Below are 15,315 nucleotides of genomic sequence, written 5' to 3'. Positions count from 1 at the left end.
ATTTTACTATGGCATTTGAATGTCTTAGCAAATACACCCCTTCACCGGGAGAAGGAACCTACAATAAAAAGGCATTGAGATCATATATCTACAATATAAGAAAATGAATTGGTCTGGAAAAGACTAATTTGCCCTGCTGGTTCCACAAGCTTCCACGTGGCGTTCTATTTTTCCAACACATTTTTCCATTGCTTTTTGACACTGAACATAACAATCATATTTATTGCTTTTACTTTTTCCAAACTTTTACTTTTCTTTCTCTCTTTCTTTTTCACTCACTGCTTCCTTCTTCCTCCTTCCACTTCTTCCTCCTTCTTCCTCTTTCTTCCTGTTTTCTTTTTTTTTAAAATCAAATAGAAACAAGCGATAATCTCCTACATCAGATCTATTTTTTTTGTATTCTTTTGTGCAGCAACAACATCTATAAATGACTCTGAGATTTTGGTTCTTTACACCAAAGCGGTTGTTGTTGAAGGCCCCCCCCAACCACTGGAAGGTATTTTACTTCTTTCAGTTTTAAAATCTTGCATTTTCAATATTTCCTTTTTATTTTTAGGGTTGAGTTAATACTTTTTGATTTTATGTGTTTAGATGAATAGTCATTTTAAAACTAATTTTTAAACATATATTTTCTCTATGGTATGATAAACAGTGTTTGGCTTAATGTTTTTTCTTTGGTTAACAACATTGTTTACATGTTTTTCTATAATTTTAGACATGTTTTTGTTAACTAACATAAGGTTAGTATACTTTTCTTCAACAAAAGGGATTTTGGTTTGAATTATTTTTCTGGTTTTCGTTGTATGTTTTAGTGTTAATTCTATGACAAAGATGTGATTTTTTTTATTGTTGCAGTTATGGTGTTTACTAATTTGTGAATATTTCATTCTTTATGTGAAAAATATCAATGATGTTTTCATATATGTGATACCAAAGAAGATCCATTTGGTTTTTAACTTCACTCTATTTTTCAGGTTCTTTAGGTTTGATCTATGGTTTCTAACTTCTTTAAGTAATTTACATTACTTTTAGTTTTTGTATTACAATTATAACTAAGGTGTTGTTTCATGTACACCAGTAAGTAAAACTCACAATTTTTTGAATAATTTTTTTAAGAGGTTTTTTATTATTGGGTTATGTGAAAATATAGGCTTGGGAAGGACAAATTTATGCCTTCTGAATGAGAAGGACAGGCTCATTGATCAGTCACATCGTTGATATTTTGAGAGTTTTCCAATGCCTACAACAGTAAATTAGGGGTTATTTTTTACATCTGAACCAAATTTTTAACAACTTTTGAACATAGCTGTAATAGGTACTACAAGTAGTCAAAATCAACAAAGTTAACTATCTTAGGAGGGATGACTTTTGGTTACTTTCAATGAATTGAGTTATTTCTTGTGATGTTCTATTTCCAAAATAAAGTGAAAATATATAAATACATTTATTTGATCATTTCTAAAGTTATTTCTTTCTATATATATTGGATTGAATGTATTAATTTTTCTTTGATTTCACTTTTTTTTTATTTCTTTAATAAATAAAAAATATAATAAAATATAATATATTATTAAAATTAAAATATAAAAATTAAAATAGACAAGTTGTAGTGCAAAGACGTGTCCCAGTATACTGCAGCTCACACTAGCAAGGTATTGTCACAAATGACTATTACTATTCATATAGACCCATCTAACTAATTTTTTTTAAAGACATTATCAAGGTTCATTTGAACCATTGAAACACTTACTACATTACAACAAATCTAAAAATGATTTAACTTAGTTAGAAGTATAATTTCGTTAGAAGTATAATTTAGTTAGAAGTATAATGTTTGAATTTTTAAATTAAAAGTTATTTAACTATTATATTTAATTTGTCAAAAAAAAAAACTATTATATTTAATTATTAATAATTTAATAAATTTATTTGATGTTTTATGAAAATATACATTAATATCTAATTTGATAATTATAGATTCAAAATCAATTTTGATCTATCATATAAACAAATAGGATATCCAAAAAGTTGTGTATTTGATTTTTAATTTAAATGAATACAAATTTTTTTAATATTATTTATATTTATATTTTTTTAATGAACATTAGTTAATTATTCACTTTATAATATCATGTTTTTAATATTTTAATATATTTAATTTAATATATTGAAAGTTGTATTTAAAATCAGCCTTTATACAACACCAACCTTTGTATTTTTTACTTTAACTAAAATTCTTTATGTTACTTTTTTTTTTTTTTGACAAACTTCTTTATGTTACTTTTAGTATAAAGACTATGACTGATTTCACAATTCTGTCACATCTAATTATACTAGGTGATATTATGACCACTGACATACCTTTGGCCATACACTTTTCAATAATTGAATGACATAGAAAGTTGGTTCAACCCTTCCAACTTGCATCAAAATATTATTATAAGGATTAAAAATATTTTACACCAACCAATTAATATCTATTCTTCAACTTTTCATCATAATTATTTTGTTTGAAAACACATATCACCTTACATCCTAAATACAATACATATAATACATATACAATTTATATTAGGTCATGAAAAATTAATTTTAAAAAAACTGAATAATAAATGAAAATACAAATTAAAAATAAATTAAAGATAAACAAAATTATAATCAATAGTACTAAAATTTAAATTTACGATACTATTATTTTCTTCCATTTATACCATAAAATTGTTATTACAATATTAATAACTTTTATTATTCTTTATGACATTAATTATCTTTTTTAATAACATTCACTATTTATAATTTAATTAATTACATTAATTTCTTTCTTTCCAACAAAAAAAATTAAAGTGATATTTATAAAATAATAATATTCTTACGCTAAACTCTAAAATTGATACTTATTTAGTTATTTTATTTATCAAAAAAAATAATTAGAAAGAAATAGAGAAAATATATATTTCAATAACAGATCTTTATATAAAATAACATATTTTTTGAATATTTCAATATTTATTATATAATATATTTACTTTTGTTAAATAAAATTAGTTTGCTTGATGTTTCAATTTTTTAATTATTATACTTACTTGAACCATGTTTAATTTCAACGTATATCATATTTTTTAGAATAAATTTAAAATTTTAATTAAACTAATAGCCGTATCAAAAATATATTTCATCTTAATATTTATCTTAATTTTTGTCAAACGGGTCTAATAAAAATAAATACACTAATTATATAATATAAAGTAATGAATATTATACACCAATTAAAGATAAACATCAAACAAAATTAATTATGATAAATTAATACATAATTTTACATAATACATGATTTTACATCTTCAACAAAATTATATATTAATGCAAGAAGAAAGCATAGCAACATCATGAGATGTGTGTTGTGTTGTCACGTCACAACAGGAATAAAACCTAGCTATAACCATGTGATCATTACTATTAAAAAATGCATTGATGTCCTCACATCACATTGAAATTTTATTTTTTTTATCTGTCTTTGATCGATTTCACTTCTTTGTATTATTTCTTTTATTCTCACACCAATTAATTTATTTACACTAAGTAATAAAAATATTATATTTAAAAAATCATCTTGCCTTTTCTTTTTGGTAAACATGAATATACTTATTATTACCATAAATATCAAATATGATATTAAATTAAAATAAATCACACAATAATTATAAAATAATTAAAGTTAAAAATTAATGTTTCATTAAAAATTAACAAACCCGTGCATACGCACGGGTACATTTTTGGGTGGGATATGATTTTGGACGCGCATTTGTTTGCAAACTATCCTAAAAATGTGAAATTGAAAAAAAAATAAAGAATAAAAGTATATTTAATTTGAAATAGTTATACATGTAAAAGATGAAATGTAAACAATAATATCAGAAATAAATTGATTTAAGATAAAAACTATTGTAACTTTTATTAAATAAATCAATCGTTTTAGTTTTTTTTATCAAATAAGATAATTATTATATAAGAGATTATACAATTTTAAAATATATATTGAATCTTTTTTAATAAACTATCTTAATATTTTTCACATATTTGAAAAAGATGATCCATAAATTTCTATGAAAAATATAATAATTTGTATGTTTGCTCAAATTTTGGTGCTGGTACCCGTTTTCTTGACATAACTGATTATTTTAATGGATAATTGCCCGTAGATTATCAAAATTGTTTTACCAAAATTGTTTACAAAATATAATATTAAAAAAAATATATTACAATAGAATAGAATTTTTTTGAGTAAATTACATATCATTTATAAAATATACATATAGAGAAAAAAGAATAGATGTGATATAACAATTTATTGAAAAAACTAAACTTTTATGTTAATTTAAGTAATCATAAAAAGATGCAAATAAAAAGTTGCTAAAAATTAAAATGTATAAAAAAACATTTAAAGATCATAACAAATATTTAAGAGAATTAAATATATAAAAAATAAATTAAGTACAACAGAAATATCCAAGATTTGTGCTTTAAGTTAAACCAAAATCATGTTATGACAACTATGAGTCCACATGCTACAACTATGGGTCCACTATTATTTATATTTTATGTATTAAATTGTCATAATTAAAAAATAATAATTTTGTTGAAGATGTAAAATCATGTATTATGTAAAATTATGTATTAATTTATCATAATTAATTTTGTTTGATGTTTATCTTTAATTGGTGTATAATATTCATTACTTTATATTATATAATTAGTGTATTTATTTTTATTAGACCCGTTTGACAAAAATTAAGATAAATATTAAGATGAAATATATTTTTGATACGGCTATTAGTTTAATTAAAATTTTAAATTTATTCTAAAAAATATGATATACGTTGAAATTAAACATGGTTCAAGTAAGTATAATAATTAAAAAATTGAAACATCAAGCAAACTAATTTTATTTAACAAAAGTAAATATATTATATAATAAATATTGAAATATTCAAAAAATATGTTATTTTATATAAAGATCTGTTATTGAAATATATATTTTCTCTATTTCTTTCTAATTATTTTTTTTGATAAATAAAATAACTAAATAAGTATCAATTTTAGAGTTTAGCGTAAGAATATTATTATTTTATAAATATCACTTTAATTTTTTTTGTTGGAAAGAAAGAAATTAATGTAATTAATTAAATTATAAATAGTGAATGTTATTAAAAAAGATAATTAATGTCATAAAGAATAATAAAAGTTATTAATATTGTAATAACAATTTTATGGTATAAATGGAAGAAAATAATAGTATCGTAAATTTAAATTTTAGTACTATTGATTATAATTTTGTTTATCTTTAATTTATTTTTAATTTGTATTTTCATTTATTATTCAGTTTTTTTAAAATTAATTTTTCATGACCTAATATAAATTGTATATGTATTATATGTATTGTATTTAGGATGTAAGGTGATATGTGTTTTCAAACAAAATAATTATGATGAAAAGTTGAAGAATAGATATTAATTGGTTGGTGTAAAATATTTTTAATCCTTATAATAATATTTTGATGCAAGTTGGAAGGGTTGAACCAACTTTCTATGTCATTCAATTATTGAAAAGTGTATGGCCAAAGGTATGTCAGTGGTCATAATATCACCTAGTATAATTAGATGTGACAGAATTGTGAAATCAGTCATAGTCTTTATACTAAAAGTAACATAAAGAAGTTTGTCAAAAAAAAAAAAAAGTAACATAAAGAATTTTAGTTAAAGTAAAAAATACAAAGGTTGGTGTTGTATAAAGGCTGATTTTAAATACAACTTTCAATATATTAAATTAAATATATTAAAATATTAAAAACATGATATTATAAAGTGAATAATTAACTAATGTTCATTAAAAAAATATAAATATAAATAATATTAAAAAAATTTGTATTCATTTAAATTAAAAATCAAATACACAACTTTTTGGATATCCTATTTGTTTATATGATAGATCAAAATTGATTTTGAATCTATAATTATCAAATTAGATATTAATGTATATTTTCATAAAACATCAAATAAATTTATTAAATTATTAATAATTAAATATAATAGTTTTTTTTTTTGACAAATTAAATATAATAGTTAAATAACTTTTAATTTAAAAATTCAAACATTATACTTCTAACTAAATTATACTTCTAACGAAATTATACTTCTAACTAAGTTAAATCATTTTTAGATTTGTTGTAATGTAGTAAGTGTTTCAATGGTTCAAATGAACCTTGATAATGTCTTTAAAAAAAATTAGTTAGATGGGTCTATATGAATAGTAATAGTCATTTGTGACAATACCTTGCTAGTGTGAGCTGCAGTATACTGGGACACGTCTTTGCACTACAACTTGTCTATTTTAATTTTTATATTTTAATTTTAATAATATATTATATTTTATTATATTTTTTATTTATTAAAGAAATAAAAAAAAAGTGAAATCAAAGAAAAATTAATACATTCAATCCAATATATATAGAAAGAAATAACTTTAGAAATGATCAAATAAATGTATTTATATATTTTCACTTTATTTTGGAAATAGAACATCACAAGAAATAACTCAATTCATTGAAAGTAACCAAAAGTCATCCCTCCTAAGATAGTTAACTTTGTTGATTTTGACTACTTGTAGTACCTATTACAGCTATGTTCAAAAGTTGTTAAAAATTTGGTTCAGATGTAAAAAATAACCCCTAATTTACTGTTGTAGGCATTGGAAAACTCTCAAAATATCAACGATGTGACTGATCAATGAGCCTGTCCTTCTCATTCAGAAGGCATAAATTTGTCCTTCCCAAGCCTATATTTTCACATAACCCAATAATAAAAAACCTCTTAAAAAAATTATTCAAAAAATTGTGAGTTTTACTTACTGGTGTACATGAAACAACACCTTAGTTATAATTGTAATACAAAAACTAAAAGTAATGTAAATTACTTAAAGAAGTTAGAAACCATAGATCAAACCTAAAGAACCTGAAAAATAGAGTGAAGTTAAAAACCAAATGGATCTTCTTTGGTATCACATATATGAAAACATCATTGATATTTTTCACATAAAGAATGAAATATTCACAAATTAGTAAACACCATAACTGCAACAATAAAAAAAATCACATCTTTGTCATAGAATTAACACTAAAACATACAACGAAAACCAGAAAAATAATTCAAACCAAAATCCCTTTTGTTGAAGAAAAGTATACTAACCTTATGTTAGTTAACAAAAACATGTCTAAAATTATAGAAAAACATGTAAACAATGTTGTTAACCAAAGAAAAAACATTAAGCCAAACACTGTTTATCATACCATAGAGAAAATATATGTTTAAAAATTAGTTTTAAAATGACTATTCATCTAAACACATAAAATCAAAAAGTATTAACTCAACCCTAAAAATAAAAAGGAAATATTGAAAATGCAAGATTTTAAAACTGAAAGAAGTAAAATACCTTCCAGTGGTTGGGGGGGGCCTTCAACAACAACCGCTTTGGTGTAAAGAACCAAAATCTCAGAGTCATTTATAGATGTTGTTGCTGCACAAAAGAATACAAAAAAAATAGATCTGATGTAGGAGATTATCGCTTGTTTCTATTTGATTTTAAAAAAAAAGAAAACAGGAAGAAAGAGGAAGAAGGAGGAAGAAGTGGAAGGAGGAAGAAGGAAGCAGTGAGTGAAAAAGAAAGAGAGAAAGAAAAGTAAAAGTTTGGAAAAAGTAAAAGCAATAAATATGATTGTTATGTTCAGTGTCAAAAAGCAATGGAAAAATGTGTTGGAAAAATAGAACGCCACGTGGAAGCTTGTGGAACCAGCAGGGCAAATTAGTCTTTTCCAGACCAATTCATTTTCTTATATTGTAGATTATATATCATTTTGTTCACATTTACCAATCTTCATGTCACCGTCGCTACTATATTCTACCACTTTTAATATGGAATAAATTATCCCTTAAAATATATATTAATCAAATAATTACCAATTTTAATTTTGTTGTACTTTGCATCGAGAAATTGCATTATATTTTTTGAAAATAACAATTGTATTTTAATAAAATAATAATTATATGCTATCAAAAGAATTGTTTTAATTATTTGATTCTATGCGATCAATTTTAAATATTTTAACTAATTAAAATCAAATTTTTCCATTATTTTTTATTCTACTGTTTTGAGTTGATGATCATATTTATTTTAATAGTAAATAATTGATGATAATAATCAGTAATGATAATATTTGTTTTATACTATTATTAAAAAAAATATTTTTATATATGAGAAATTGTTTAAGAGAGAAACACTTTATCTTCAAGGGAAAATATTAAATATCATTAACTTAAATAGATTTTATGTTATACCAATAAAGGAGAAAAAAAACGTTATCTTCAAATTTATCCCCATAATAAAAACAATTATTCTAATAAATTTATTATTTTTATTAAATGAGTAGATAAATTGATCTAATTTTCTCTGGGATAAAAAGCAATACTCTCGATGAATTATGATAGTGATGTAGTTGGATACCAACTTGTATTATAAGTATACATATAAATTAATTATTAAAATTCGTATAATTGATGCATATATTAAAAAAAAATGCATGTTTCATAGATATTTAAACATGTTTATAAAAATATATGTCATTTTAGTTAAATTTCTAAGTTTTTTTTATTAAATGATCTTATTGATCTAATTTTTTTTAAGGGTACCAGACATTTCTCTATACATTCAATTATTATTTTTTCACGGGTACCATATTTTTTTTTATACATTCAATTATTATTTTTTCACGGATACCATATTTTTTTCTATACATTCAATTATTATTTTTTACGGGTACCAGGCATTTTTCTATTAAAAAATATAAATTTAAAACAAATGCGCGTCCCGTACCAGAACCCGTGCGAATGCACGGGTTTGTGACTAGTTTTCAACAAGTCACAATCAATGACGTGAATGTCGCATAATCAACCCATGTGATCAGCCTCGAAATTTCACATAAAAACACTGGCGGTCGCTACGGGTATGTGTAAAGCTGACCCATATCATAGAATTCCACTATCATGGTAATAATCTAAAGTCAAGTTTCATCATAACCATCACAAGGCGAACCAAGTCATTATAACTAAACATTCAAATTGGTGAAGATGAATGAGATGTAAGAGTTACGTGAAGTACATTTCATTCTTACAAAATCAAATGTTCAATTAAAGTAGATGCGACACTCGCGAGATCTATTAACGAAATTCTAAAGATGATGAAACGTCTTAAACCATCTCGTTGCACGTTTCTTTGCGCTTCCGTTGCATCTGCAGCAACCTACGTATAACTGTTGTTGACGAGATCAAACACATTTTGCGTGCCAAACAACACACACATCTGAATCATCCATCGTTTCTAATTCTTTCCATCAAACACCCGAAAATTTCGTATTCAAACTACTGTTTCCACCGCTCATCTTCGATATTGTGCAAGAAATCACTCAGATCTCACCAAACACTCGTGTTTCTCGATCCCTCAAAATCAAGAAATGTGATTCTGATACAATTTTGATCTTCAATTCACTGTGAATTGAATGAATCTGAAATGAAAACAATTAGATACCTCTCGTACACTCATGTTTCCCTTACCGTGGATCCTAACCGGAGCTCTAAATTCTACTTGTTGGAGCACAAGGTTGAAGATGATGATGGAAGAGAGAAAAACGAGCGAAACTGTAATTAACTTTTACTCAATTGAAAATAGTTACAATGAATGATTAATATTCTATTACAAAGCAAAAAATGAAATATATACTAAAATCATATTGGGCCAACTAGCTAAAGCCTAACACGGATGGCCTTTTCCTATGGTTCAGTTCATTTTGGTTTGTTTGATTAAACTATACCATAACCCGCCCTAATACATATAACAAATATGTACAACATAAAAAATGATAAATATTTATATCTGAAATAGACTCATGTAACCGACTAACAACCTCATCTTAAAGATAGTCAGTCGTCTCTCCAAGAATGTGATAGATAAATGTCACACCAGCACAACCTCTTGCTCAACTATGGAATCCAAGATCAATGAACAGATCTATGTACCCCACATCAATGTAGACATGCTCAACTTTGAAAAATACAGTAATACTTAATAATTCGGTACCGATCTTTATAAAATTCGGTATAAACCTATCAAACCCAAAAAAAAGGACTTGTTCGTGAATATATGGTAAACTCCTAAAAAAAATATGAAATGTTATTAAATATTTGAAAAATATGAAATACTGAGTTTTACGGTACAATTTCACCTTTTTTTTCACTAGTATCTAGTCTACTGGACCGCCTAATTTGGTTCGGAATCAATTTTTGCAATCAAGCGATTTCATCCTCCTTCGATCGCAGTTGTGGAGACCGAACCATGATCCTTCTTATCAAATTCAGCGTCAATCACCTATGAACAATTTCACTTATTTTTATTCAAAAGGTGTTTTAGTTTATCATCTAAGATATGGGGGTGCCAGATTGAATTTTAGAAGTCCCAGATTGAATCCCCGACCAGTTCTCTTGAAAGCGTATCTCAAATGGGCCAAGGCCCAACAATGATTTTGAAGTAAAGAAGAAAAGAAATATATAAACCAACAAAACTCGACTTAAAAAATACCAACAAGTTTCTTGGTGAAAGTACAGTGAGAAAAAATGGAGATGGAGAAGAAGATGAACGAGGTGAGTGAAGAAGCAAAGGAGAAAATCTCAGAGAGACTATCCTCGTTCGAAAACCTCTGGTTCCCACGCGCTCAACAACCCACCGCCACTCTCCCATCCCAACGCAAATCCATCTTCCTCGACCTTCTTTCTCGAGACACCGCCCTATTCCTAGAACGCTACGGTTCCAACCTAACATCCAACGAGTTAACCGAGTTCGATTCAATGAAACAAGATTACGAGATCAACTGGCACGTGACGCGGTTACGGAGTCTGTTGAGTCCAACGACGGAGGAATTGCGGAAGAGGTCGGTTAGGGCGAAGAACAGGCGGCGTGCGTATTTGGATAGATTGATGATCGGAGGTCAGTATTTCTCTGAAGAAGCTATGAGGGATAGGGAGCCTTATCTTCATCATGAGTATGTTGGCAAGTTTCAGGATCGAGTTGGACGAGGCATGGCTAGGCCTGGGGAGAGATGGTCTGATACGCTTTTGAGAAGGTGTGAGGAAGCTGCTATTGTTGCGAAGATTAGAGGGGAGCAGGAGAGGATTGGTGTGCCTCAGAGGGATTGGATTGGTAATGAAGGGTTTGAAGAAGAAGAGGAAGAAGAAGAAGAGGAGGAGGAAGAAGAGGAAGATGTTGAAGAAAACGAGACTGTTGAGGTACAAAATTCCTTTAAACTATCAATCAGTTTATGTATTTTTTTTTTCATGCTGGCCAGGTAGTATTTTATTTTGCTTTTGAATAGCCTTATTTCGCCTCTCAGTTCATGTTTGTAGTTATCAACATTTACAGTTGTGTCTTTTGTTTGTTTAATTGGTGGTGCATAAATGTTAGGCTCACAATTGTTAAGACTCCTTCTTGCAAGTTTGTGATGGATTGGACCCAACTGGCCCATGTCGTGATTGAACCCGTCAAATGATTAAAACCTATCTCCACCAAGCTAAATCCAGCTCTAACTAGGGGAACTTAGTCCCAGCATCCTTCCATCTTTAGTAAATCTGAACCTTGTGATCTGTTGATATGCCCTTGGTGCATAACTTATTAACTGTTAGGCTCACAATTGTTAAGACTCCTTGTTTCAAGTTTGTGATGATGGATTGGACCCAATTGGCCCATGTGGTGATTGAACCCAAACATGATTATAATCTATCTCTACCAAGCTAAATCCAGCTCTAACGAGGGGAACTTAGTCCCAACATCCTTTAGTCTTTAGTAAATCTGAACCTTGTGATCTGTTGATAGATATGCCCTTGGTGCATAAAGTATTAGGCTCACATTTAAGACTCCTCGTTGCAAGCTTGCAATGGGCCCGACAGATCAATGAGGTGAATGAATTAACCCAACTATGATTAGCTGAAACCTAGTTGAAGCCAACACCAACAAGGGGAACTTAGTTGTGCTATCCTTGACTCTTTAGTAAATTTGAACCTTGTGATCCATCCATCAATCTACTCGTCGATTTTGAACTTGTTATTTTCTTTTTTTGTGCTTGGTTGTGAACCTGCAACGTTGTACGAGACTGAATGTTGGACGGTTAAGAATCAACATGAGATTAAGGTAAGTGTAGTAGATATGAGGATGTTGCATTGGATGTGTGACATGACTAGACATGATAAGATTAGAAATGACAATATTAGAGAGAGTGTTGGGGTAGCGCCTATAGTAGAAAAGATGGTGGAAAATAGACTTAAGTGATTTGAGCATGTAGAGAGAAGACTTGTAGATTCTGTGGTAAGGAGGGTAGATCAAATAAAGAGGAGTCAAACAATTGAAGATAGAGGAAGACCTAGAAAAACTACAAGAGAAGTTATTAAGAAAGATACCTAGATTAGCAATTTGTATAGAAGCATGGTCTTGAATAGAACATTATGGCGGGAGTTGATCCATGTAGCCGACCCCACTTAGTGGGATAAGGCTTGGTTGATTTTGTGCTTAGTTGTAAACATATCTCATGATTTGTGAACTCATCATCCGTTTTGAGCTGTGATTCAATGTTCGTGTATTCTTGTTTGGATGTTTAAGGTAGAACGTTGTTAGTATTTACTAATGCATATAGTATTGAGTTGTTTTAATCAATTTTTAAACATATTTTTTTTGGTTATGTAAACGCTTATCTAGTCAAGTTCACAGAGATTCCATGTAGACTCTTGAGTTTGACAACCTTGGATTAAACAACTAGGATAATAGATGCAGTAGCAAGGTATTATTCCCAAGCATGAATTGAGTCTGGAACAAATGAGCAGCTCTCTGGGAACAATGGCACTGGTGCCTCATTAAATCAAAGAGGCGGGGAATAATTTAGAGGACGGTGGCTCTGTGTATTACTGTGAAAAATCATAAATATGGTTAAAGAAGGTCGAATTACCGATTTTGATGGTTGGGATCTCTTAGGGTGAATAACTTGGGCTTAAATTTTTTGAGATTCTGTAAACTCATCCTTCTGAGAAGCAGTTAGCTTTTATCAGCATGGATGTTATAGCTGTGTGCTGAATCTGCTGATTTTATTTGTTGAGAGAAAAGTACGGCAGATTTGTTGTGGAGCTACACATGTCAGCCTTGATCCAGAGGTTTGGAATAAGATGCCTGGGTTATATATACTTTTGCGCAGTCAAGCACCCTGAAGTCCTGGTGGCTCAAGCATTAGTTACCAAGGAACAAGCTGTGTGGTACTTTGGGAGGTGTAAGACAGAATGTGAAGAGCAGGGTTCTACCTGTGATCCCAATGAAATGAAGATAGTTGACGAATTATAAGAGCTGTGGAGGAAGAGCTACAGAGTAGAGTACATGACTTCTCTAAGAATATCCTAATCTCAATTTCATGCATTATGGACAGGTTTTTTTGGGTTTCAAGCCTTATTCAGGTAGAGACTAATACATGCATGGGAACCAGAGGATCAGTTCCGTGGTCTTCCCCAGCCCAACATAAAGCTGAACATCCCTGGACTCTGCATGAAGTGGTTCTGGCCCACCCTACTACTAAAGACAGATGCACAAGGAGGTGATAATCTGTCATGCAAAACCTAGCGGCGGCAGCTCGCAGTTGCACCCATCATGAAACAGAGAAGTACCACCTTCTATACCTAAAGTATATCAAAAGACAAGAAGGGAGGTACTTCCAATGTGGCAAGCCCTTGGGAGCTGAGGCTGATTTACCATGAAACCCCGGCTGTCCATAAAAGAGAGCATAATAGTTACTCCTCTCAAAGAAATGTACTAGTGAATGAGGAACCGGAAAGACTGACTAACTCAGGGGGGCGAAGCATTATTGGAAGATCAACAGTAGGAATTCTGATGTCAAGGGATTTCTTAATTGCGAAGGTGGAATGTAAAGGGAACGACGATTGATAGGACATAGCAAGTTATAGATTTAGTTTCCGTTGGATATTGAAGTTAAAAGGAAACTGGGGTTTGATTAAATAGTATAGGAGTTTGAAGGGAGGGAGATTCATATTTAGTTTGGGAAACAAAGAAAACAATTGGAAGGAGAATGCTCTCCTTCCTCTCTACACGCAGTTGTAAATAATAGAATAGAATTGTCCTGTTTGATAAATAATAATGTTACTTTATCCTATTTCACTACTGTGTTATTCAAATCTGTTAGATATTTTCAACTGCAAATGACCATTTAGAATATACTTCATGAACTTGTTACATTTTATATCATCTATTAGTTGTATTGTATATTTTAATCTTGTATCTTACTTGGAGTAAACAATGACATGGTAAGATGATATGTCAGAGATGTAAAATCTTATTCTTAGTAATGAACAGTTTGAGGTTGCTAAAGCTATGTTGCTTTTTAATCCATTATTTCTTATCTTTTGGGCTTTGAGGAGTTCGAGTATAATGGTAACCATATGTTTTATGGACTGATCATCTCTTTCGTTTTTTTCCCTTAGCAGAGACGCTTGCCTCATCCCAATGTAACTGATTATGCCACATCTGATCCAGCTAGAGCAAGGCAGGATCCAACCTTATCATCAGAAGAGCTGGAGGACCGGATGAATCAATTCACTTACATTATGCAGCAGAAGTTTCTAGTAGGAGAAGACCACGAACATGTAGATTACTCTAAAATAGATAATGATGAAACCCTTGACGACCACTGGCAGAGGGAAGCCAATGTTGATGCAGAAGAGAGATATTTTGCTGACGATTAAGTTGCATCAGCTTGATACTGCAGAACCCGATGTGTAGATATTGCTTAACCGTTCTTCATTTGGCCTTGTTCAAATCTATACTGTACTTACAGTTACATTAGCGGTTTGTGTATATAACATAAGTAACATGTTGTTGGGTAGCGTTTTATTTTGTAGAAGTCATTTTTTTTTTAGATTAATATAATATTGCTACTAATTAGCTTATGATCTTAGAGAAATATGGTAGTTAATTGTAGATGGAGTTATAGGTTGGGAAGCTGCTGCAAAGTTAATCATTGGGTGGTGGTGAGTTGGGGTAGAACTGACCCACTGGATATGCATATGGCACCAAAATTAAGGGTGCATTTTCATAACAATCTAATCAAAAAGCAAATTTCTTTAATATGCTGCCCAAAAACTGCAAACTTACGTTTAGATCTAATAACTACGT

General features: G+C 29.0%; 1 protein-coding gene and 2 long non-coding RNA genes across 4 annotated transcripts; 2 read left to right on the top strand and 1 right to left on the bottom strand.

Annotated features, from left to right (window-relative positions):
• The first annotated feature begins 30 nt into the window (after nt 1–30).
• LOC131628447 (uncharacterized) lies at nt 31–1,455 on the top strand. The gene is made up of 2 exons (XR_009291802.1): nt 31–496; nt 975–1,455. It is a non-coding gene; the product is annotated as an uncharacterized LOC131628447 (long non-coding RNA).
• Nucleotides 1,456–6,526: 5,071 nt separating this feature from the next.
• On the bottom strand, nt 6,527–7,878 carry LOC131628446 (uncharacterized). Its single transcript, XR_009291801.1, has 2 exons — nt 7,486–7,878; nt 6,527–7,007 (listed from the first exon to the last, which is right to left on the bottom strand). It is a non-coding gene; the product is annotated as an uncharacterized LOC131628446 (long non-coding RNA).
• Nucleotides 7,879–10,671: 2,793 nt separating this feature from the next.
• Nucleotides 10,672–15,090, top strand: LOC131628445 (uncharacterized). Of its 2 annotated transcripts, none has more exons than XM_058899281.1 (2): nt 10,672–11,384; nt 14,625–15,090. In XM_058899281.1, the coding sequence occupies exons 1-2, from the start codon at nt 10,716–10,718 to the stop codon at nt 14,883–14,885; spliced, it is 930 nt and encodes a 309-aa protein (XP_058755264.1). In that variant the 5' UTR covers nt 10,672–10,715; the 3' UTR covers nt 14,886–15,090. The 2 variants fall into 2 exon arrangements, with proteins under 2 accessions (XP_058755264.1, XP_058755265.1); XM_058899282.1 differs by having other exon boundaries at nt 10,673–11,384; nt 14,628–15,090.
• Nucleotides 15,091–15,315: the final 225 nt, after the last annotated feature.

The sequence above is a fragment of the Vicia villosa genome, unplaced genomic scaffold (assembly GCF_029867415.1).
Source record: "Vicia villosa cultivar HV-30 ecotype Madison, WI unplaced genomic scaffold, Vvil1.0 ctg.000455F_1_1, whole genome shotgun sequence".
Taxonomy (NCBI): domain Eukaryota; kingdom Viridiplantae; phylum Streptophyta; class Magnoliopsida; order Fabales; family Fabaceae; genus Vicia; species Vicia villosa.
The sequence above is the reverse complement of the archived record's forward strand: the minus strand, read 5'-3'. Positions and strand labels throughout refer to the sequence as shown.

What these genes read in the sequence shown, in the direction of transcription:
- LOC131628445 (XM_058899281.1), top strand. Translation starts at nt 10,716, where the DNA reads ATGGAGATGGAGAAGAAGATGAACGAGGTGAGTGAAGAAGCAAAGGAG. An exon ending in AAGAAAACGAGACTGTTGAG is followed by an intron (nt 11,385 to 14,624) that starts GTACAAAATTCC and finishes TTTTTCCCTTAG; the next exon opens with CAGAGACGCTTGCCTCATCC.